This window comes from Acomys minous (genome assembly GCF_964271855.1).
Source record: "Acomys minous genome assembly, chromosome: 15".
Classification (NCBI taxonomy): domain Eukaryota; kingdom Metazoa; phylum Chordata; class Mammalia; order Rodentia; family Muridae; genus Acomys; species Acomys minous.
The window spans coordinates 74,635,208-74,657,245 of NC_140497.1; the positions used below are offsets into that span (position 1 = coordinate 74,635,208).

The 22,038-nt window shown below is 46.0% G+C and overlaps 1 protein-coding gene across 1 annotated transcript in view; it reads left to right on the forward strand.

Moving 5' to 3' along the window:
- Positions 1-22,038, forward strand: part of SHROOM3 (shroom family member 3) — a 297,712-nt gene that overhangs the window by 85,186 nt on the left and 190,488 nt on the right. Inside the window, exon 2 of the mRNA XM_084760167.1 lies at positions 17,566-17,720. Coding sequence (XP_084616293.1) covers positions 17,566-17,720 — 155 coding nt within the window. The remainder of the gene's footprint in view (positions 1-17,565; positions 17,721-22,038) is intronic.

A 22,038-nucleotide genomic window follows, 5' to 3' on the forward strand; every position in this document is an offset into this window, starting at 1 on the left:
CAGCACTCATTACATAAAAGTAAGTAAATAGATCTTTTTTTTAAGGGGGCGGGGCTGGAGAGACGGCTCAGCAGTTAAGAGCACTGACTGCTCTTCCAAGCATCCACATGGTGGCTCACACCTGCCTTTAACTCTACTTCCAAGGGGTCCGACACCCTCTCCTGACCTCTGAAGCACGGGGCATGTGTGGTGCATATGCAGACGTGCAGACACATCACACATACACATTAAAATTAAGTGATTTTAAGTAGACTTGTGTGGAGCTGGCAGCAGTGGGAAGGTGGGGTGGCAGCCTGTGAAGACGTACAGGCACAGCGTCTATCATAAAGCTGTCAACAATTAACACAAGCCAGGGTAAGAGGAGGTGGTCGGAGAAACTTTGGAAGTTAAGATGAGGACAGCGTGTTGGTGGTGTCCAGAGCCTGACCTTGGAAGTGAGTAGCTAAGATGCCTTGGCAGGGGCTGGAGAGATGGCTCAGCGGTGAAGAGCACCCCCTGCTCTCCCAGAGGTCCTGAGTTCAATTCCCAGCAACCACATGGTGGCTCATAGCCATCTATAATGTGATCTGATGCCCTCTTCTACCCTGCAGGTGCACGTGCAGGCAGAACACTGTATACATAATTACAAATAAATCTTAAAAAAAAAAAAGATGCCTTGTCAGGGAGCGGAGGAAGACAGCCAGCAGCTAGGTTACGTAGGTCGTGGGAACCAAGATGGCAGCAGGAGGCAATAAATCTGCCAGTGAGCCTGGAGAGAAAAGTCTCCATGGCATGAGGAGGACCTGAGGGTTTGTGGGTACCACAGGGAAGCCTAGCATGTGGGGTTGGGGTGAGAGGAGGGTGGGGGAGGGGAAGATTCTGTAGCAGGAAGTTCAAAGCCAGGGTGGGGTTAGAGAGAAGTCTGGAATTTGGGCCTTGTGAAGGACTCAAAGATATTCTTTTTTTCGGACTCGTTTTTTAGACCAGGCTGGCCTCGAACACACAGCGATCCGCCTGCCTCTGCCTCCCAAGTGCTGGGATTAAAGGCGTGGTGGGGCCACCACGCCCAGCTCAAAGTTCCTCTTAAAGACTTGGAGCCTACTATTTATTTCCTCTTCTTGTCTATCCACGCAGTGTGCATTTGTTCTGTTGCGGTCACAACTGTCTATGCATGAAGTCCTCTCTGTAGATGATGCTGGGTGTGGTGCGGAGGACTTTGATGACCTTGGCGGTCCAGAGACTGAATAATGACTTCATTTCCAGCAGTTTTACCAGGATCTGTTGCCGGAAAGGTAGTGGGAGGGCTGTGCTGGTCTATCTGCAACTTTCCACCCACCATGGTCGGCATAGTGGCTGCCATTGTTTATTTACGGAAGCACCTGCCTCGATTTGTGAAAGGGCTGCCTGTTTAGACTCGAATTGGGGGGGGGGGTGTTATGAGACACTTTGGCTTCAGGTCTAAGTCTGAGTTTGAATTTTGGCTCTGCTATTTATAACTCTGTCAATATAGGTGTTGTCTTAGAGTTTCTATTGCTGCGATAAAACAACATGACCAAAACCAACTTGGAGAGGAAGGGGTTTATTTGGCTTACAATTTACAATCCTTCATCCGGGGAATCTAAGACAGGAACTCCAGACAAGGACCTAGAGACGGGCGCCCACGCTTTTTCCTCATGGCTTGCTCAACCCATCTTTCTTTCTTTCTTTCTTTTGTTGTTGTTTTTGGTTTTGGTTTTTCAAAACAGGGTCTCTCTCTGTTAGCCTTGGCTGTCCTGGACTCGTTCTGTAGACCAAAGTGGCCTTGAACTCACAGCGATCCACCTGCCTCTGCCTCCTGAGTGCTGGGACTAAAGGTGTGTGCCGTCACGCCCGGCTCAACCCACTTTCTTATAGGACCCAGATCCATCAGCCACGGGAGCTAGCCTACCACATCAACCATCAGTCATTAGTCAAGAAAATGGGTCACAGTCTTTGCCACAGGCCAACAGGTGGGGCCGTTTTCTCAGCTGAGGCTCCTTCTTCCCAAATGGCTCTAGCTTGGGTCAAGCTGGCATAAAAGTAGCCAGCTCCACTGCCCGGCGTAGTCCCAGCACTCGGGAGGCAGAGGCAGGTGGATCGCTGTGAGTTCGAGGCCAGCCTGATCTACAAAGCAAGTCCAAGACAGCCAAGGCTACACAGAGAAACCCTGTCTTTAAAAAAAATGGGGGAAAAAAGTAGCCAGCTCAGACAACAAATTTAAGACTGTTGGTCTTAGTTTTGTGGTTGACAAAATACTCATATATGCTGGTGAGAATGGATTCTCGATGTCCTGACAGTGTAGCCACTGTGCCTTCTCCTCCTTGTTCTTCCTTGCCTCTGTCACATCTCCTGCTGTTTCCCCCACGTGCCTGCACTGCCGGGGACCATGTCTGATCAGACATGCTCTTCTAGTTACGGTTAAAATGATTGAGCTGTTTCCCAAACTGACAGAGAGACACTGTAATTACTTATTTTACTATACCTTATAACATTTCTCAATGGTTTGGGGTCTTTTCATTTTGTTTTAAATTGAGCTGGTTCTGTGTGTGTGTGTGTGTGTGTGTGTGTGTGTGTGTGTGTGTGTGTTTTTAAATTGGTGTGGTTCAGTGATTGAGTCTTTGCTTAGCCAAAATCAAAAAACAAAAAACTCAAGTGTTTCATAAAATATTTTTGATCTTTTACTGTGGGGTATAGAAAAGTTATTTGTGTTCCTGATTTATGGAAGAAAATATGAATGACTGAATGTTCTGAATGTTTACTGGGCATGTTTTTCTGCATGCCTTCCATGCATTCCTGGACCTTATGCTCTTAACAATTCTGTGAAGTGTTGCTAGTTTTATCTCATGTTAGGGGAACAGGTCAGAGAGATCAAATAACTTGTTGAAGGTCACATGACTTCTCGGCCTGGGGGAGGATTTGAACCCGACCATCTGGCTATAAAATCTAACCGCCATGTGGCCTCTGAGAGATGGTAAGTAAACAAATCATTGTTAGGGACTTCAGAGAGACAGAAAGCCTTTTGCCAGCTGGTGCACCCTGTACCTTTCTGGCCTCTGGAGTCTCCTACAGCTTGTAAATATTGGGGGCTCTCGGTGATGAGGTGATGACTAATAGAAGATGACTATTGTTATCTTTGTCAGGCCTGAGGTACCCTTGGGAGTTTTATTACCCCATTTCCTTGTAACTCAACCACCTGTGAGAATTCTTTTGCAGAGACAAAGAGGCCATTTCCTTGGAGACCAGGGCATCAGTAGACACTCCTGTCACATGACGTTCCTGCCTATTGCAAGCCAAGTTCCAATATTAATATTAAGCCATGTATGATGGCGCACACCTTTAATCCCAGCACCTGGAGATAGAACTCAGATTTCTGAATTCAAGGCCAACCTAGTCTGCATAGAGAGCTCCTGGTTATCCAAAGCTACAAAGTGAGACACTCACTCACTCACTCACTCACTCACTCAAGCAGCAGACCAATATTAATATTAAGAGCCAGGAATTAGAGCCAGGAATGGTGGCACTTTTAATTTCAACAGTCTAGTGGGGAGGCATTGGCAGGTGAATCTCTGTGAGTTTGAAGCCAGCCTTGTCTTTAAAAAAAAAAAAAAAGGTAGGGCTGGGCAGTGGTGGCATACTCCGTTAATCCTAGCACTTGGAAAGCAGAGGCAGGCCGATCTCTGTGAATTCAAGGCCAGCCTGGTCTACAAGTGAGTTCCATGACAGCTAAGGCTATTACACAGAGAACCCTGTCTTGAAAAAGAAAATAAGTTGGGCGGTGGTGGCGCACGCCTTTCTTTAATTCCAGCACTCAGGAGGCAGAGGCAGGCGGATTGCTGTGAGTTCCAGGCCAGCCTGATCTACAAAGCGAGTCCAGGGCAGCCAAGGCTACACAGAGAAACTGTGTCTCGGAAGAGGAAAAAAAAGTAGTTTGCTTTATAATATATACTATAGGCATATAAAACATGAAATATATGTGCAACTTACAGATTTTATTTCCTTCCCAAAGAACCAAGTTCTGCTGCTGTGGCTCCTAAGATGGTCTCTTCCTTTGCTTCTTTTTGTACTGATTTGTTGTGAGAAAGGGTCTGGTTATGTAGCCCTGGTTGCCATGGCAGTCACTCTGTGGTCCTGGCTGCCTCAAACTCAGCTTTTTTTTTTTTTTTTTTTTTTTTTTGTGCCTCAGCTTCCCAAGTGCTAGGATTACAAGAATGTTTACCACCCTGTCTGGCTTCTGTGTTCTATATATTTTGCCCATTTAATAATAATAGCTGGCCTAGGGATAGATACATAGTATTACAGGGAAGACTGGAAATGCTATGAGCAAACTAGGCTAATACAGAAGGTCTTTTTTTTAGGAACATGGAATAGACACGCTAAGACTTCAGGAATAGTTATAAAACAGAAATAAATACCTTTACTTTTATCATACTATAGGCTTCTGTCTGAATGGGAAAAAAAATGAGTCTCATCCACTTTAACACAGGTTTATCTCTTGCTCATTTGTTTTGTTTTCATGTGCTTGAGTGTGTTATGCGTATATGTGTGTGTTCACATATGTGTGGTAGTGTATGTGTGTAGAGATACATATGTACACACACATGCACACATGCATATGCACACAAGCGCATGTGGAAGCCAAAGGCGGTCATTCAGTTTCTTCCTTGATTGCTCTCTGCTTTATTCACTGAGGCAGGATCTCCCAGTAGAACCCAGTGCTCACTGTTAGCCCCAGTCCAGGCGCCAGCTTGCTCCTAGGATCCCTTGCCTCAGCCTTCCCAGTGCTGGAATTACAAGTCGCCCACGGGGTGCACCCGGCCTTTTCATGAGGGCTGGGGACCTGAACTGGGGCCCTCACACTTTCACAACAAGCACTTTACCTGAGGAGCTGTCTCCCCACCTCCTGCTTCTTGCTCATTTTTTATGTCCATGGCAAGCCTGCAGGAGGGCAGCTCACCTTGTTAGTCAGCCTCTCCAGCACTGTTGGTCACTGTGCCAAAGGAAAAAAAGTGGAGGCGACATGGTTTCCTGTTCAAAAGACATCCAGAAATGGCTTCCTTGACCCACCCAACTGCAAGGCCTCCAGCCCCAGACAAAGTGGTAAGCTGGGAACTCTTTTGCTTACTTAAACACTCTACAACTGACTTATAACCCCAGCTTATATATAAAAGTATATATATATATATATATATATATATATATATATATATTTTTTTTTTTTTTTTTTTTTTTTTTTTTTTTTGTAATTTAAGACAGTGTTGCCGGGCGTGGTGGCGCACACCTTTAATCCCAGCACTCAGGAGGAAGAGGCAGGCGGATCACTGTGAGTTCGAGGCCAGCCTGGTCTACAAAGTGAGTCCAGGATGGCCAAGGCTACACAGAGAAACCCTGTCTCGAAAAAGAAAAAAAAAAAAAAAAAGACAGTGTCACTTAGTAGTCCAGCCTTGCAGACTTCCTACCTTAGCTTCCAGAGTGCCTGGGATCCTGGACCTGTGCCATCATACTCAACCTCAGGAATTCTTAGTGAACAACACAAATGGCACCACTGGGTTCATCAGATATATAGTGTTTGACACTGTTAAAACAAGCACAAAGTGTTTGAGAAGAACCACCTCTGCCTTCTTAGTGGCTCCTGGGGCTCAAGGCTTCCCCAGTGGCCACCTTGAATGTACATCCCCTGTGCTGCACAGTTCATCACTGCTTTATAACTATGTGTTGTCTCCAGGAGGCTCTCTCCAGAGCCAAAGATGTGCTACCTATGTCCTCCAGGAAGCTAGTGCCACAGCTTGTCTAAAGAATTTTGCTTTAAGACTGGGTCCAAAAACCGGGTATGGTGGCACACACCTTTAATCCCAGCCCTGGGGGGGGGGGGGGGGGCAGAGGTGGGTGGGTCGCTGTGAGTCGAGGCCAGCCTGGTCTACAAAGTGAGTCCATGACAGCCAAGGCTACACAGCGAGACCCTGTCTCAAAAAACAAAAAATGAAACAAAACAAAAGGCTGAAGCCAAAATGTGATCTCAAATGATAGAAAGTAGAAAAATCAAAATCAAAATAAACATCTATGCAAATAACTTTACTCAGTAAAAAAAAAAAAAAAAAAAAAAAAAAAAATAATAATAATAATAATAATAATAATAATAGTAACAACAACAAATTTAAATTGCAACCCTGGGATAACCCTCAAAATAATAAACAAGGATGGTTATTTTCCATCCTGACTTTTTTTTTTAAGATTTATTTACTTCTTATTATGTATACACTGCTCTGCCTGCTTGCACATCTGCAGGCCAGATGAAGGCATTAAATCACATTATAGATGGCTGTGATCCACCGTGTGGGTTGCTGGGAATTGAACTCAGGAGCTCTGGTAGAGCAGTCGGTACTCTTAACCTCTGAGCCATCTCTCCAGGCCCCGTCCTGACTCCTTTACAAACTTTTAAGATCATGTTTTATCTTTTGTGTTTTGCCTTCTTGGAAGGATATTCTTCAAGTTAACTATGCCATTGGTATGGACTTAACTGTACCATTGGATAATTACATCGTGGGGTAGCAACCATGGGTTTGCATTTCGTTTGCTTGCTGTACTGTCTGCCATCCCACATCCAAGCTGACCACGGTGGGACTGCCGGACGTGGAGCTGGACACCAGGGCCTGAGGAGTGGGTGGTTCACAGCTGCTTTCCTCCGTTGTGAATATTTCTGAGAGAGGCCGCCCCCGCCCCGGCACAGAGCCCTGTGCCAATAATACATGACTAATGAATACCCAGGTGGGTGATGAAAATTCCCCATCCGTGGACTGTATCCTTGCTTCTTACTTTATTATGTTTTTCATCTTGCTCACATTCCCTCAGCTGCTTCCTCTGTTCTTTTGAATTGCCTCAATTCTGTTGTGACGTGAGGAGGATAAATAAACAAATGGAGACGCACACTGAGCGCTCAACTTTCTAATCACCCCCAACTGGTTTTATTGGAACCAATCATCTTAGAGATGCTGGAGTCTCCGCCCTTTCTGTAGGGAGGGACGCTGTGTGGGCAAGGCTGCCCTGGTGAAGCTCCTTGTCCGCCATCTTTGTTCCCCCCCCCCCGCACTCCCCCCCCCGGCACTCCCCCCCCCCCCCCCCCGTCTTTCCTCTTAGTGAAAAGAAAATCAAGGACTTCAGCCTGGCTTGTCAGATGTTCCGTGTGGGTGTTGTTGTGTGACCTCCCATCCCGGGCCCTCTCTGAGAGATAAAAAGTACCTTATGAAGGCGAGACTGCCTCCTGTGCCTTTATAAGTCAAGTTAACTCCCAGTCTGAAACTTTAGGAAAATAACCTCTGTGCCTCTCTGTCAATCCCTTCCCCTGGGTGGCCCCGGATGCTAGCATGTGCATTCTTGTGGTGACAATGGTCAGAGGACCGTAGAGCTGACTGAACCACAGGATTGTGCAGTCCATGAAGTGTGCCTAGGGAACCCCTGCTCTGTTTTGTTTCTGTTTTTGTTTTGTTTTGTTTTGCTGTTGTTGTATTTTTGGTTTTGGTTTTGGTTTTTGAGACAAAGTTTCCTTATGTAATGCTGGCAATCCTGGACTCGCTTTGTGGACCAGGCTGGCCCTCGAACTCACAGCAATCCACTTGCCTCACGTGTGGTTTGTCTTGTGGTCCTATACTTAGGGTAAGAAAATGCACATTCATAAAAGAAGCCAGCCACCCAAGAGGGAGAGGGAACCCACCCTGTGCTGGTCTGAACTCAGAGCTTCTAGTCTTTATGCGCTGTGCTGCCTCTGCCCCGTTTCTTTTGTTTCCTATCTAGATTATTAAATTTAGGAGAGTAGCTGGGCAGTGGTGGCGCACAAGTTTAATCCCAGTAGCCAGTGGGAGAGCTGTGAGTTCGAGGCCAGCCTGATCTACAAAGTGAGTCCAGGACAGCCAAGCCAAGGATGCCCAGAGAAACCCTGTCTGGGAAAAACAAAACAAAACAAAAACAAAAAACAAAAAACCAACAATAACAACAAAAAATTTAGGAGAGTATAATATGCCTCTTATCGTAAACGTAACAAAAGCAAATTTTTGCATGATTTTTCATACTATCTTACTCACTGTTCTATTGCTGTGAAAAGACACCATGACCAAGGCAACTCTTATACAATAAGCATTTAATTGAGGGCTAACTTACAGTTTCAGAGACTTAGTCCCTTATCATAGCAAGAAACATGTCAGTACACAGGGAGACATGAGGCTGGAGAAGTAGCTCAGAACCACATCCTTTAAAAAAAAAAAAGATTTATTTATTATTATTTAGTGCTCTGTCTGCACATACACCTGCCCACCAGAAGAGGGCATCAGATCACATTATAAATGCTTGTGAGCCACCATGTGGTTACTGGGAATTGAACTCCAGACCTGTGGAGGAACTGTTTAGTGCCTTTAACTTCTGAGCCATCTCTCCAGCCCTCAGAGCCACATCTTGATCAAGAGAGGGAAAGACGGTCTGGGCTTGGTATGGGCTTTTGACACCTCAAAGCCTACACACCAGTAAGACCACACCTTCCAAATAGTGCCACTCCCTGATGATCAAGCATTCAAAGCTACGAGCCTTTGGGAGCCGTTCTTTTTCAAACCATCACACATGCTAAGCAGTACACATTTATTCCAATCTAACAAACCTGTAGAACTTTATAGTGTCCCATAGCACAGAACAGACACTAGCCATGGCTTGGAGAGGCGAGGGCCATCCGGGACCTTGGAACAGGAGGACAGAGTTGGGATTAGCGTATAGGATTCATGAATCCTAGCCAGCTGTCCTGACCCACAAGGCATACCACGGATAATGAGGAAAACAAACAATCAAGAAGGAAACGTAATGACCCAACACTGGATGAGAGGTGGGTGATGGGTGTACCATGACAGCACCACTACATGCCCAGACTGCTTCTGTTTGTTGTCCTGTGTCATTTCATAGAACATGGGAGCCAGGTACAGATCCTGGGAGGAACTTTGTTCTTTCTTTCTTCTTTTTATTTTTATTGTATGTGCATTTGTGTTTCACCTGCATGTATGTCTGTGTGAAGGTGTCAGATCTTGAAGTTACAGACAGTTGTGAGCTGCCGTGTGGTTGCTGGGAATTGAACCTGGGTCCTCTGAAAGAGCAGTTAGTACTTTTAACCTCTGAGCCATCTCTCCAGCCCCGGAACTTTGTATTTATTTCATTGTCCACACTTTAGGTACAGGTCAAAACCAAGAATTTCCAGTGGGTTGTGACTCCCAGAGAGTTATAAGTAGTATTCAAAACAGTCAAAGGGTTCTTGATTTATTTGTTTTATTGTTATTGTTGTTGTTGTTGTTGTTATTTTATTTACTTATTCTTGATTTTTCAAGACAGGGTCTCTCTGTGTTCGCCTTGGCTGTCCTGGACTCGTTTTGTAGATCAAGCTGGCCTCGAACTCATGGCAATCTGCCTGCCTCTGCCTCCCGAGGACTGGGACTTAAAGCGTGTGCCACCATGGCAGTCTTAATTTATTATTTTATCTGCTAAATACTATACATAACTTTGCTTGTTACTATGTCCAAATGCCCGACAAGAAGCAACTTAAGGAAAGAAAAGTTTATTTTGACTAACAGTGTGAGGGGGATACAGCCCTCAAGTTGAGGAAGGTGTGGAAGCAAGTAGGCAAAGCAGCCAGGTACCAAGGTCGGAAGTTGGGAGTTTACAGAAAGTGCGGCCGGGCTAAAAGCCCGGAAGACCCGCCTCCAGACATCCACTTCCTTCAATGAGGCTCCACCTCCTAAAAGGGATCCACCCTCCCAAAAACCTCACCACGTGAGCCCTTTGTGGGGTGGGGCATTTCACATTCAAAACACAAAATCTGTCATCGTTTTACTCTTCCTCTATTTTGCTTGTCGCTTTAATACAGTTATTGCTTTTAACAGAGGACACACTTGCTCTCAAATCACAAAAAAGCAGCAAACTCTCTGTTACACAGTGTGAACGTTGCTTTAGCGAGCTACCCCTCCCTCCCTGGAGCGCTCCCATGGCGCTCTGCTGGAAAGGATTGTGAGGGAAGGAATCCCTCAAGTTTAGATGCGTGTGACAGCCCCCTGCAGGATGAGCTGGATTCTAATTAACACCCGGATAAGAGATGAGATTAAGCAAAAGGTGTTCAGTTTTGTGTCGCCACCTTCCCCCACCCTCAGGCAGTGTGTACCTCCTTGCTTTTTTATGTTGTTAGACCCATAAGCCTATATAATAGGTTCCCAGTTCTTAGCATCCATGAAAGAGAAGGATCAGAACACAGAAATGTAGAGAGTGTCGGGTTTCTTGGGCACTTGAGGGATTAGATTGGCAAGGGAAGAAGTCTGGGACCAAGATCTGGGGGAGTTCTCAGAGGCAGCAGACCGGAGGATGTAGGGTTTGAAATCCGTCTGGAATTCCACTTGCAGCTCTTTACTTTTACTAATGAGCAGCTACGAGTAAGCAGCTTCACTGCTCGGAGCATCAGTATTCTGTTCTGTAAATTTATTATTACAAGCCGAGTGATTATGGTAACCTTACAGAGACCTTGGGATAACCAAGTTGATACAGTACCATTATTGGAATATGCGGCACCCAACACCTGGTCGCTATGGCAGTGATATTCTGCTCCTCTAGATGATGAATATTGGGTACCAATCTTCATCCCTGCACTGTTCAGGCCACCGGGAACAAATTAAGACAGGCATAAGTAAAAAAAATAAATAAATAAAAATAGGCGTATGTCAAAGTTCTCAGAGAGAGAGAGAGAGATATTGTAGGTCATGGGACCGGTGAGATGGCTTAATAGTTTTTTTTTTTAAAGGTATTTGCCCTGAATCTCACATGGTAGAAGGGAAGAACTGGCTCCCAAAAGTTATTCTCTGACCTACACACACGCCATGCCATGTACATATGTACCTATCTATATGAATGTGTATGTACATAAATGTTAAAAATGTACATACATATTAAGTGCTGGTCATGGATAAGTGCTAAGGGGAAATGCAGCTGGGGAGGAAGATGCAGGGTGTTGGTGATATAGCTCAGCGGTAGGGCTCCTGAGTAGCAGCTGCAAGGCCCTGGGTACCATCTCCAGCACTGCAGGGGAAATGACAGCTATAGAGGGGTAGCTAGGAAATGCCTCTTCCCGCTTGGACATAATGATAAAGATGGTGACTGGGCGTAAAGCCTTCCATTCTGCGCCCTGAGGCAACACTGAGGCATCTATATCACCAAAGGAGAGACCTGACTCCCCAAACTCCTCCAACACACACCTCTCCCCACCCCACATACACACGCAAATAAATCAATGCAATTTGAAAAGGTCATTTAAATCAATTCAGCTTACTTCTATAGGTACAGATAAACTTAGGATATCAGAGGAGGAATAAAAGCACGTTTATGTTGGGGGCTCCAACGTATGCCTATGTACCTCCTTTATTGGCCTAGGGATAGCCCAGTCAGCTTTGCCAGGTGTTACCTGAAGCTATTTAACCTGTTGTCAATCACGTTCCTGGAGTAAGTAAATTCTCTGCAGGTAAATCTGGATAAAGAATGCCAGTGACCTTGGTAGCTGCCAAAGCATCAGTGCAAAGGTTAAAATAATAAATTCCCCACCCTCCCAATCTTGTTGACTGACGGTCTCCACAGGGCATGGAGTTAGAGGGACTATTTATTCCCTTTGATGACTAGTTCAAGACGAATGCTGTTCATTGTTGTAAATATTCTTTTTTGATGTTATGGCAGGGAATTTAGGTGGACTGTAAATAATGACGTGGGCTTGAGGGCTCGGGGAGATGGCTGGGTGGTTCAGCTGTGGATTGTTCTTCCGGAGGACCAGGGTTCCCAGCAGCCCAGTCAGGTGGCGCCCAAGTACCTGTAACTCTAGCCCAAGGGGGATCATATGCCTCTAGGCCCCTTCAGGGCCAGCAGTCACCTGCACACCAACACACACACACACACACACACACACACACACACACACACACACACACACACATACACACACACGTATTTAAAATTAAAAACAAATCTTTTTGTTTTGGTTTGTTTGTTTGTTTGTTTGTTTGTTTTGTTTTGTTTTTGGTGTTTTGAGACAGGATCTCTCTGGGTAGCCTTGGCTGCCCTGGACTCACTTTGTAGACCAGGCTGGCCTTGAACTCATAGCGATCTACCTGCCTCTGCCTCCTGAGTGCTGAGATTAAAGGCATATGCCACCATGCCCGACAAAACACATTTTTTTAAAAAAAAAGTAATTCCATAAACTTAAGATCTGTACATTTAATTCGCTTTAATACATTGAAGCTGACTTGTCTGATAGCAGTTTGTCACCTCAACAGTGCACTTTATCATTTGTTGTGACAAACAGAGACTATCGATACAATCAGTCACAGCTCTGTTCTGCCCAAGATAGTTGATGACTTATAACCAAGTCATCAACTATCTTCGAGTCCACTGACAAGGAGTTAAGGAGTGAACAGGCAGCTGAAGAGCCAGCAAAGGAGGAACTGTGAGTGTCCTAAGGCACCGTCAGACAAACATCAGCCTTATTTAACCTGAATGGCTGAAATGTGGTAGATACGGGCTCATTCAAAACCCAGGGTAGGCCTATTGGATGAAATGCTCTCCTTTGGGGTTACAGTCCTGGCTAGATCCCTGCACCAGGCAGTCTTCCCAGACTCCTCCCTTTCCTAGAAATCGCCTGACCTCCCAGGAAGAGTTGTTTACATGGAGCAGTTGAAGTGCCCTTAAGATAAGAGAAAAATCCAGTCTTGTTTTTCACTGTGCTGCCTCTGGCACCAGCATTTTAAAGTTAAGTACAAAGATGTGAACCATACCAAAAATATTCTAGAATGTAAGTTCCAGGAAAGAGGAGAGAGTACAGGCTACTTCCCTGGGTCTAGAAGAGTGCCTGGAAATTTTAGATGCTAAAAAAAAAGAAAAAAAGAAAAAAAGTAGGACAAGTCAAAGGGGTAAAAGGATAAGTCTTTTCTCCCCACCCCCACCCCCTTAACTTTCTGACCTCAGGAGTTTAAAACCAGGAAATGGGGCATGATCAGAAAGATGGAGAAAAAAAGGGAGAGACTGAGGCTTGACCCAAGATGGGCAGGAGCTGTCCATTGGAGGAGTGGGTAGAGATGGACCGACCAGGTCGGTCTGGGTTAGTAAGAACTCCCTGTGATAGAAGAGAAACACAAACAGAATAGAGAGCTAGAAGCCTAGAAGCGGAGGACTGTACAGAAAGTCCGTGTTGGAACAAAGACCTGAAAGTATCCAGTCATAATTAAAACCTTAACACATTGTAACCCTCTGAGAGACTGTGCGGCGGCGGTCCTGGAGAATCAAAGCAGGAAGCCCGGTTGGGACTTAACCTAGTAACAAGACAAGAACCTCTGGGTTCATTGCCAGCAACATAAAACAAAAGCTCTCACAAAGTAGCTGCCCAAGAAATGCCATTTCAAAACATTATCTCAGCCGCTACTTTTCCAGGCTCATAAACTAAGATGTTAATTAACTTTTCAAAAGGAAGTGCGTGGGGGGGGCGGGGGGATGGTGGCTGGAGAGATGGCTCAGCTGTAAGTACCCGGATTTGATTCCCAGTACCCTCATGGTGTCTCACATCTGTAACTCCGGTCTCAGGGAAGCTGACCTTTCCAGGCCCCATGCACGCACAGTGTGTGCACACATCATGAAGGCAAAAACACCAACGTACATAAAGCAATACAATAAATCTAAAACGTAAAAACACCTTAAGGTAAGCATTCGGGGACTTGGAGATGTAGCTCAGTTGTCGAGCGCTTGTGTAGCATGCGGGCAACGCTGGGCTAGATACCCAGCACCATACAAGTGGCACAGTGGTACACACTGTAATCCTAGCTCTGGTGAGAGAGAGGAGGGAGAAGGGAGGGTCAAAAGTTTAATGTCACCCTTGGGTCTAAGGACATCCTGAGATCTGGGAGATCCTGTCTCAAAAGATAAAAAAAAGTTGCCGGGCGGTGGTGGCCCACGCCTTTAATCCTAGCACTCAGGAGGCAGAGGCAGGCAGATCGTTGTGAGTTCGAGTCCAGCCTGGTCTACAAAGAGAGTCCCGGACAGCCAAGGCTACGCAGAGAAACCCTGTCTCAAAAAAACAAAATAAGTAAGTAAGTAAGTAAATAAGTAAGTTAACAGCTTAAAAAACAATAAAAAGCGAGCAGGTTAAACCTGAATGTGTGAGTTCGAGGCCAGCCTGGTCTACAAAGCGAGTCCAGGACAGCCAAGGCTAACACATAGAGACCCTGTCTCAAAAAACGAAATAAAATAAAATAAACCTGAAAGTGTAGTGAATAGTGAAGAATTTCTGAGGAACCCTGTAAATATAAAAAGTGAGGAAGACGCTTGGAATATATCTTAGTCCCCTGGGTCCCATTCCCCAGCACTGAAAAGTCAAAAAAAGGACAAAAAAGAAGTAGACAACTTCCTTCTAACATTTGCTTTCATCTCGGTCACATGTGCACAGGGAGGAAACTTGGCATTGGGCTTCCTTCTCCTCTTCTTTCTTAGAGAAAATAAAGGTTTATTTTGCTGTCACTGGAATTTTAGGCAAAGCTCAGGGCATAGTGCTGAATGCCCTGGTTGGCCTCAGACTTGGGGTGATCCTGACTCGGGGTCATCCTCCTGACTCAGCTTCCTGAGTAGTGGGATTATGAGTGTACCAGCTCCTGGATCCTTTGTTCTGTATTACTTTTATATGCACGTGATGTACTTTGATCTTATTTACTCTCTGTTACCCTAACTGACCCCTTTCCCTGTCTTCCAAAATAGCCCCTTAAAAAGCTTGAAATTCCCCACATGAGAAAAAGTGTGTGATATTCATCTTTCTGAACCTGGAACAGGATGGCCTCCATTTACCTGAAAATGACATAATTCTGTTCTTCTTCACGGCTGAGTGACGCCATTGTGTATGCAGCCTGTATTGTCTTTATCGACTCATCTGATACTGATTCTATAACTAGATTTCCTTCTTCATACACTCCACTGACCATTGCCCAGGGTTCATTTTGCTCAAATTGTTGATGAGTAATGCAGTCAGAAATCAATTCCACAACCTGCATCCAGGCAGAGCCTGATCCTTGTGTCCTTGTGTCCATCTTTTATCTACCTGCTCAGGGGTTTGTTAAAGCTTTCTGAAGAAGTCCTACATTCTGACCTAAATACAAGTGCAGTCCTGATTGGCTCCTGCCTTCAAAGGGGTCACACAGTTCAAGCTGGGGAGGGTGAGCCTGTGGACACCTAACAGACATAGATATACATAACTGCTGAGAGATCAGGTGGGAAATATGGCATTATGTCAAGGTTGTATAAAGAAGTAAATTATTTGGGGGCTGGAGAGAGATGGCTCAGCAGTTAAGAGTACTGGCAGCTCTTCCAGAAGACCCAGGTTCAATTCCCAGCACCCACATGACACTCACAAATATCTGTAACACCAGTTCCAGGAGATCTGACACCCTCACACAGATATACGTGCAGGCAAAATACCAATGCATGTAAGCATAAATAAACCATTAAAAACGAAGTAAATTATTTCAGTGTTATATTCTGTTTACGTATTATTTTCTTTGTTGGTTCTCTGAAAGTGGGGGAAGGGGGGCATTACTTTTGTTGTTTTTCTCTCTTTGGTGCTGGAAACCAAAGCCAGGGCCATTTGAATGCAGGACAAACGCTCTGCTACTGAGCTACACTCTCAACCTGAGGGATTGTCTTCATGTGCAGAATACAGAGGTGAAGGAGCCTGGACAGCTTTGGAGGAAATGGAGCTTGACCTTGTATGGGAACAATGGTTGGTAACTGTACCTGAGTTTCAGGAGCATGCACTGTGTGCCAGGCCTGTTAAAGCATTCGGCTAAGCACGAGCTCATTTACTTTCTACTATATGTGTGATAAGTATTATCATTTAGATGAGGAAACTGAGGCACAGGAAGGCTAAGAAACATGTTCAGCCGGGCATAGTGGCGCACGCCTGTAATCCCAGCACTCGGGAGGCAGAGGCAGGTGGATCCCTGTGAGTTTGAGGCCAGCCTGGTCTACAAAGTGAGTTCAGGACAGCCTAGGCTACACAGAGAAACACTGTCTCGAAAAACCAGAAAAAAAAAAAGAAAGAAAGAAAGAAAAGAAACATGTTCAAAGCCACACATTCAAAGGCACACAGCTACTGAGAAATAGGCCGCCTTGTCTGCCTCAGCTCTTGATCACTATGGCCCGCTGCGGCAGCTAAGGGGCCTTGGGTAGACTATTTGGTATGTGAGGGCTGCACTGGATCTCCAGGCCGGTACAGAAGTTTACTAGGAGAAAATGGCCGTCAACACAAGAGGACTAAATAGAGCGAGTGTGACACCTCCGCTCATGAATGTCATGCAGCCGATAACTGAGATGATAGCCTGTTTTGAGTGGCAGTGTCTTCACGCTGTGTGGCTTATGAAAACGGTGGTTTCCAGTTTAGGTGTTTCACAATAGGCCAGGACCTGCGGTTCATAGTTCACACAGCGGATCTCACTACGGCCCCTCGCAAGTGTGCAGCGTAGAGCAGGCAGAAGCTTAGAGAACAGAGAGCTCAGTTCTCCTGGAGTTTATCTGTGTGGCTCAGGGTAGCCACTCACTGTAAGTCTTCTCTGTACAGCTTGACAGGGCATGTAAAGTAAAGAAGCATTTTTGTTAAACAAAACAATACAAAACAAAACACCTGCAATTCACAACACTGAGTTGCAGTGATTTCCTCAGAGTTACATGAATAAGCAGGGCTGGGACTCATACCGTTGGTGCATTATTCTCCCTCTCTATAACTATATCATAAATGTGTCAGCAGCTGGGCAGTGCGCACTTATGCATCCCAGCACTCAGGAAGTGGAAACCAGAGAGTCACCAGTCTAAGGTCACTCTCTTAGTTACATAGCAGATTAAAAGCCAGCCTGGGCTACATGAGACCGTGGAACAATGACAACAACAACAACCCACCTCACTTTCTAAAGAAATAAAACAGAAGCCCCAAGTGGATTTGAAGAGGGGAAGAGGGTGTTCAGAGGGCCCTGTGTTAGTGGCCTCCGTGTGGGAACTGCCTTCCTCCATTCAGCTCATCTTTGTGAGAGCCCTCCGTGGGAAGTCAGGATTACAGGTGCCAGAGAACACAAGGAAAGAGAGGCCAGCCCTTTTCTTTCTTTCTTTCTTTCTTTCTTTCTTCTTCTTCTTCTTCTTCTTCTTCTTCTTCTTCTTCTTCTTTAAATGTGCATTGGTGTTTTGCCTACATATATGTCTGTATGAGGGTGTCAGATCTTGGAGTTACAGACAGTTGTGAGCTGCCATGTGGGTGCTGGGAATTGAACCCGGGTCCTTTGGAAGAGCAGTCAGTACTCTCAACCGCTGAGCCATCTCTCCAGCCCCCAGCCATTTACTTCTTAAAGATTACACTTTGCCTGGGTGCAAAGGGGCATGGATGCAGCTGGTCTGCCATGTTCTGCATCTGTTCAGGCATGGTTCAGGACAGGGGACTTTACCCCAGACTGCACACAAGGTCACTGTGGCTCTCTCTCTCTCTCTCATCTCTCTGAGCAGATCGAAGAAGGAGGGAAAGCCGATTCGGTGAGCTCCAGACTGCAAGCGGGGGATGAAGTCGTGCGCATCAATGAGGTGGCACTGAGCAGTTCCAGGAGGGAGGCTGTCTCCCTGGTGAAAGGGTCCTACAAGACCCTCCGGCTGGTGGTGCGTAGGTAAGTGGGGTCTGGCACCCCAACCCTCTCCCTTCTAACACCTCACTGTCCCGCCTGACATGGCGTGGGACTTATCTTGAACGTTGTCTTTGTGGGGGAGGTGCTGTTTTATGCAGGTTTTTCTTTCTATTTTTCTTCCTTTTAAAATATTTATTTATATAATATATGAGTGCTCTGTATGCATGTATACCTGCAGGCCAGAAGAGGACATCAGATCACTTTATAGATGGTTGTGAGCCACCATGTGGTTGCTGGGAATTGAACTCAGGGATCTCTGAAAGAACAGACAGTGCTCTTAACCTCTGAGCCATCTCTCCAGCCGTGATGTTGTTTTTCCAGACAGGGTTTCTCTGTGTAGCCTTGGCTGGCCCGGACTCACTTTGTAGACCAGGCAGGCCTCAAACTCGTAGGGACCCTTCTGCCTCTGCCTCCTGGGTGCTGGGACTAAAGGCTTGGACCACCATGCCAGGCTTCACAGATTTTTCTTTTCCTTTCTTCTTGCCCGGGCTGTGGCTTGGGACAGGAAGTGGAGTGAAGACATTTAGGTACTTTGTCTCAAAACTCTCCCAGTTTCCAGGTTAATTTTGGCTTGCTTCAGCGTCCTTGTTAAAGTCTAGGTTTGGTGAATACTGACACAACCCAGGTGTGGCTGGTGCTCTAAGCAGTCCTGGGTTCTGGACCTAAAGAGATTGATTTAGAGCTAATTTAGGTGACATTTTGTTAGCTATGCGTACAACTCAGGGCTGAAAAACTGCTAGATTCCTCTTGTTTGGACATCTTAAGAGTGATGGAGCCTTTTTTTTGGGAAAGGCTTCTTGCATTCTTTTTTTTTTCCTTGACAGAGTGATGAAGTAAAGAACAGACTCTTGCTAGTGATTCCCTGACACCCCCGCCGCCCCCCCCCCATGCATGCATGCACACCATCACAGCAGATACGTAAATAAATGTAATGGATTTTTAAAAAAAAGATTGAAATGAAGCACACAGCCATTTCAAACATGGTGGCTGAGTTTTCAGATGGGTAGAAAGGCTTAGGACTGTAGACCCCTTCCTTCCTTCCTTCCTTCCTTCCTTCCTTCCTTCCTTCCTTCCTTCCAAGGGTTGAAGGTTTCACTCCCATTTGTCCTAGCCCCCAGCCTGAGAACAGTATCACTGGTGAAGGGTGACACTGGAGTACACACCCTGATGTGTCTGCAGGGACTCTGGTCATAAGTGTCCTAAAGGGAAGGGTTCCATGTTGCCTGCCTAGAAGCTTCTAGATATGCCATCGATGGCATGCCATTTCAGTTATTTCTAGCAGAGCCTTTGCCAGTTAGCTTTAACTTGGCATAAAAGGTTCACCTCTGGCCTGGCCACCAACTGGTGATGTGGTCCTCTAAGCTTTACCTCCCTCCTTTATGTAGTAAAGGGCAAGTCAAAAGGGCACTGTACTGACTGCGATGGATCGACTTAACGTGCATAGAGGATGGGCAGTGGTCCCTCGAGTGTGTTCTCAACTGGGCTAGAGAGTCTGGAGGGAATACGGAGAGGTACTGTCATCCGGCCACGTATGTGGGAAGCCCCCGCTTCGTTCCCTCGGTGAATTTGTCATGGTTTAGGGGCCCATGGTCTACTGAGGGGGCTGAAGTTAGTGCCAGACATCTCAGAGCTTGTGGGATGTAGGAGTGTAAAGTCACATTATCAGAACTCCTAAGCGAGTGAGGGATACACCACACAGTGTTCATGTGCTAAACTCATTTTAAGTTGGACGTCTCTAAATGGAAGGGAATCAGCATACTTCATCCTTGCAGGAGTACTGAGGGGGAAGCGGGTGACCTCTGCCTGTGGGTGCTAAAGAACACTTGCTCTACCCTCCATTAGGGACATCAAGGCCTTTCTCCCCCCCCCCCACCCCCTCCCCGAGAATCACACTGCCTAAGTCCTCCTTCCCACTCTCAGTTCCTCCTCACCAAATCCCCTTTCTGACTGACACATTCTTTCTTTAGATATGTTAATGTAATCGATAAGGTTACAGGGCAGTGTCGTGCACTCTTTGCAGCTGGTGTGGGAAACATTTTGCCTCTCGCAGTGCCTGTTGACCGCATCCTGGCTCATCCATTTTTGTGCCCATTTTTAGCGTAAACTCGCAGTGTTGGAGGAAAAGGAGCCTGCCTCACTTCTCTCCCACAAGTTGCAGGAGACACGGAGGGCGTTTCCCTCCCTGACTTCCAGATCCACTGCAAGGCCCTGTGCTAGACTCCCGCTGGCTTCACATCCCTAACTCCAGCCTTTGTATGCTGGCCTCGGCCTGAGATTTTTGTTCCTTTCCATTTTGACAAAATGATTTGTGATCGTTCATTTTTAGCTTTCTTTCGTAAGTGATCCCAATATGGATGATGATGATGATGATGATGATGATGATGATGATGATGATAATGATAACGATAACAACAACATGATTTTGCAGAAACATGATGGATGGTGGCTGTCTATGGAGGACAAATAACTTGTTTTTATTTATTTTTGTTTGGTTGGTTTTGGTTTTTTGAGACAGGGTTTCTCTGTGTAGCCTTGGCTGCCCTGGACTCACTTTCTAAACCAGGCTGGCCTCGAACTCACATCAATCCACCTGCCTCTGCCTCCCGAGTGCTGGGATTAAAGGTGTGCACCACCATGCCTGGCCCAAATAACTTGTATAGTCTGTTAGGATTCAGGATTCTGCCCCAGTCTGTTTACCTGTGATGTCTTTGCCTACCTGCCACTGGGCATGGCCCTACCCAAGATGATAAAAGTCTCTGTCTCTGTCTCTGTCTCTGTCTCTGTCTCTGTCTCTGTCTCTCTCTCTCTCTCTCTCTCTCTCTCTCTCTCTCTCTCTCTGTCTCTCACCTCTTCTCTCCCTCCTCCTCTCTCATCCTATCTTCCGGTCTCTGTCTCTCTCTTTCTCTCTTTCTGGGATGTCCCCCTTCCTTCTCTCCCCATGCTCATCTAATAAACTTCTTCATCTAATATCTGTGGCCTGGCATCTTGTTTTTTAATCATTAAATAGTCAAAGTTTATGTACCTGCTGACCTCTTTTTTCAGGACTCTTTTAAAGATATTTTGGATGGGTGAGGGTAGCACCTGTGGCGTGTCCACATAAAAATGCCAAGAGTAATGGTGTTTATGTGAGTTTCGGGGTGACCGAAAAGAGGCCAAAGTAGAAACCCCTTCTTAAAAGGCTACAATGACAAGAGACATGCAAAGTCCCCAGTGAGCCGCGGGTCAGAGATCTGGGGATTTCTGCTGACCCATGAAGAAGGCGGAGCTTAGCCCTTGTTGGGAGCAAAAGGGAAAGGTGGAGGCTTTAGGGACAGAGAATGCTTTACTGCGCATGTGCCACAGTCGACAGCTGGTGGCAGATTCTGGGGATAATGTGATAAAGTAAGAAAAGACCTTCCAAGAGGGACGTAAACATCTCCCAGCTGGGGAAAACCTTTATGGAATGCAGGGATCCGAAGCCCATACAAAGAGTGTTAATTAGGGTGAAACACAGTGAGAGTCAATCCTCCAAATCCTGTCTGAAATCAATACACACTTTATTTGGCAAACATGTGCAAAATACTTGTCTGAGGGCCAGGTGACCTTCAGAAGGAAGCTGGTAAACAAAGAGAAAAGGTCGCCAGGTTTACCTGAGCTGTATATGATACAAGGTGCTTTAAGGGAAAAAAAAATTAGGTCGAGAGATGTGTGGCTCTGTGGGTAACTGACCTTCTCAGGCACCAGGTATACATGATGCACAGACATACATGAGATGAAACATCCATACACATACAATAAATAAGGTTTGCCACGTGTGGTGATGCTTGCTTTCAAGCCCAGCACTCTGTAAAGAGAAGCAGGTGGATCTCTGTGAGTTTGCAGCCACCCTGGTCTACAAAGAGAGTTCTGGGATAGCCAGGATCTCATAGAGAGAAGCTGTTTCAAAAGCCAGCAATTAATTAATGGGTTTGGGGCTTTTTTGTTTGTTTTTGTTTTTTGTTTTCCTAATAGGGTCTCTCTGTGTAGCCTTGGCTGTCCTGGACTCACTTTGTAGACCAGGCTGGCCTGGAACTCACGGCGATCCACCTGCCTCTGCCTTCCCAAGTGCTGGGATTACAGATGTGCACCACCACCGCCCAGCTAATAATAGATATTTTTAAAACAATCCCCGAAGCTGGGCATGGTGGTGCACGCCTTTAATCCCAGCACAGAGGCAGGTGGATCGCTGTGAGTTTGAGGCCAGGCTGGCCTACAAAGCGAGTCCAGGACTGCCAAGGCCACACAGAGAAACCTTGTCTCAAAAAAAAAAACCCAACAACAA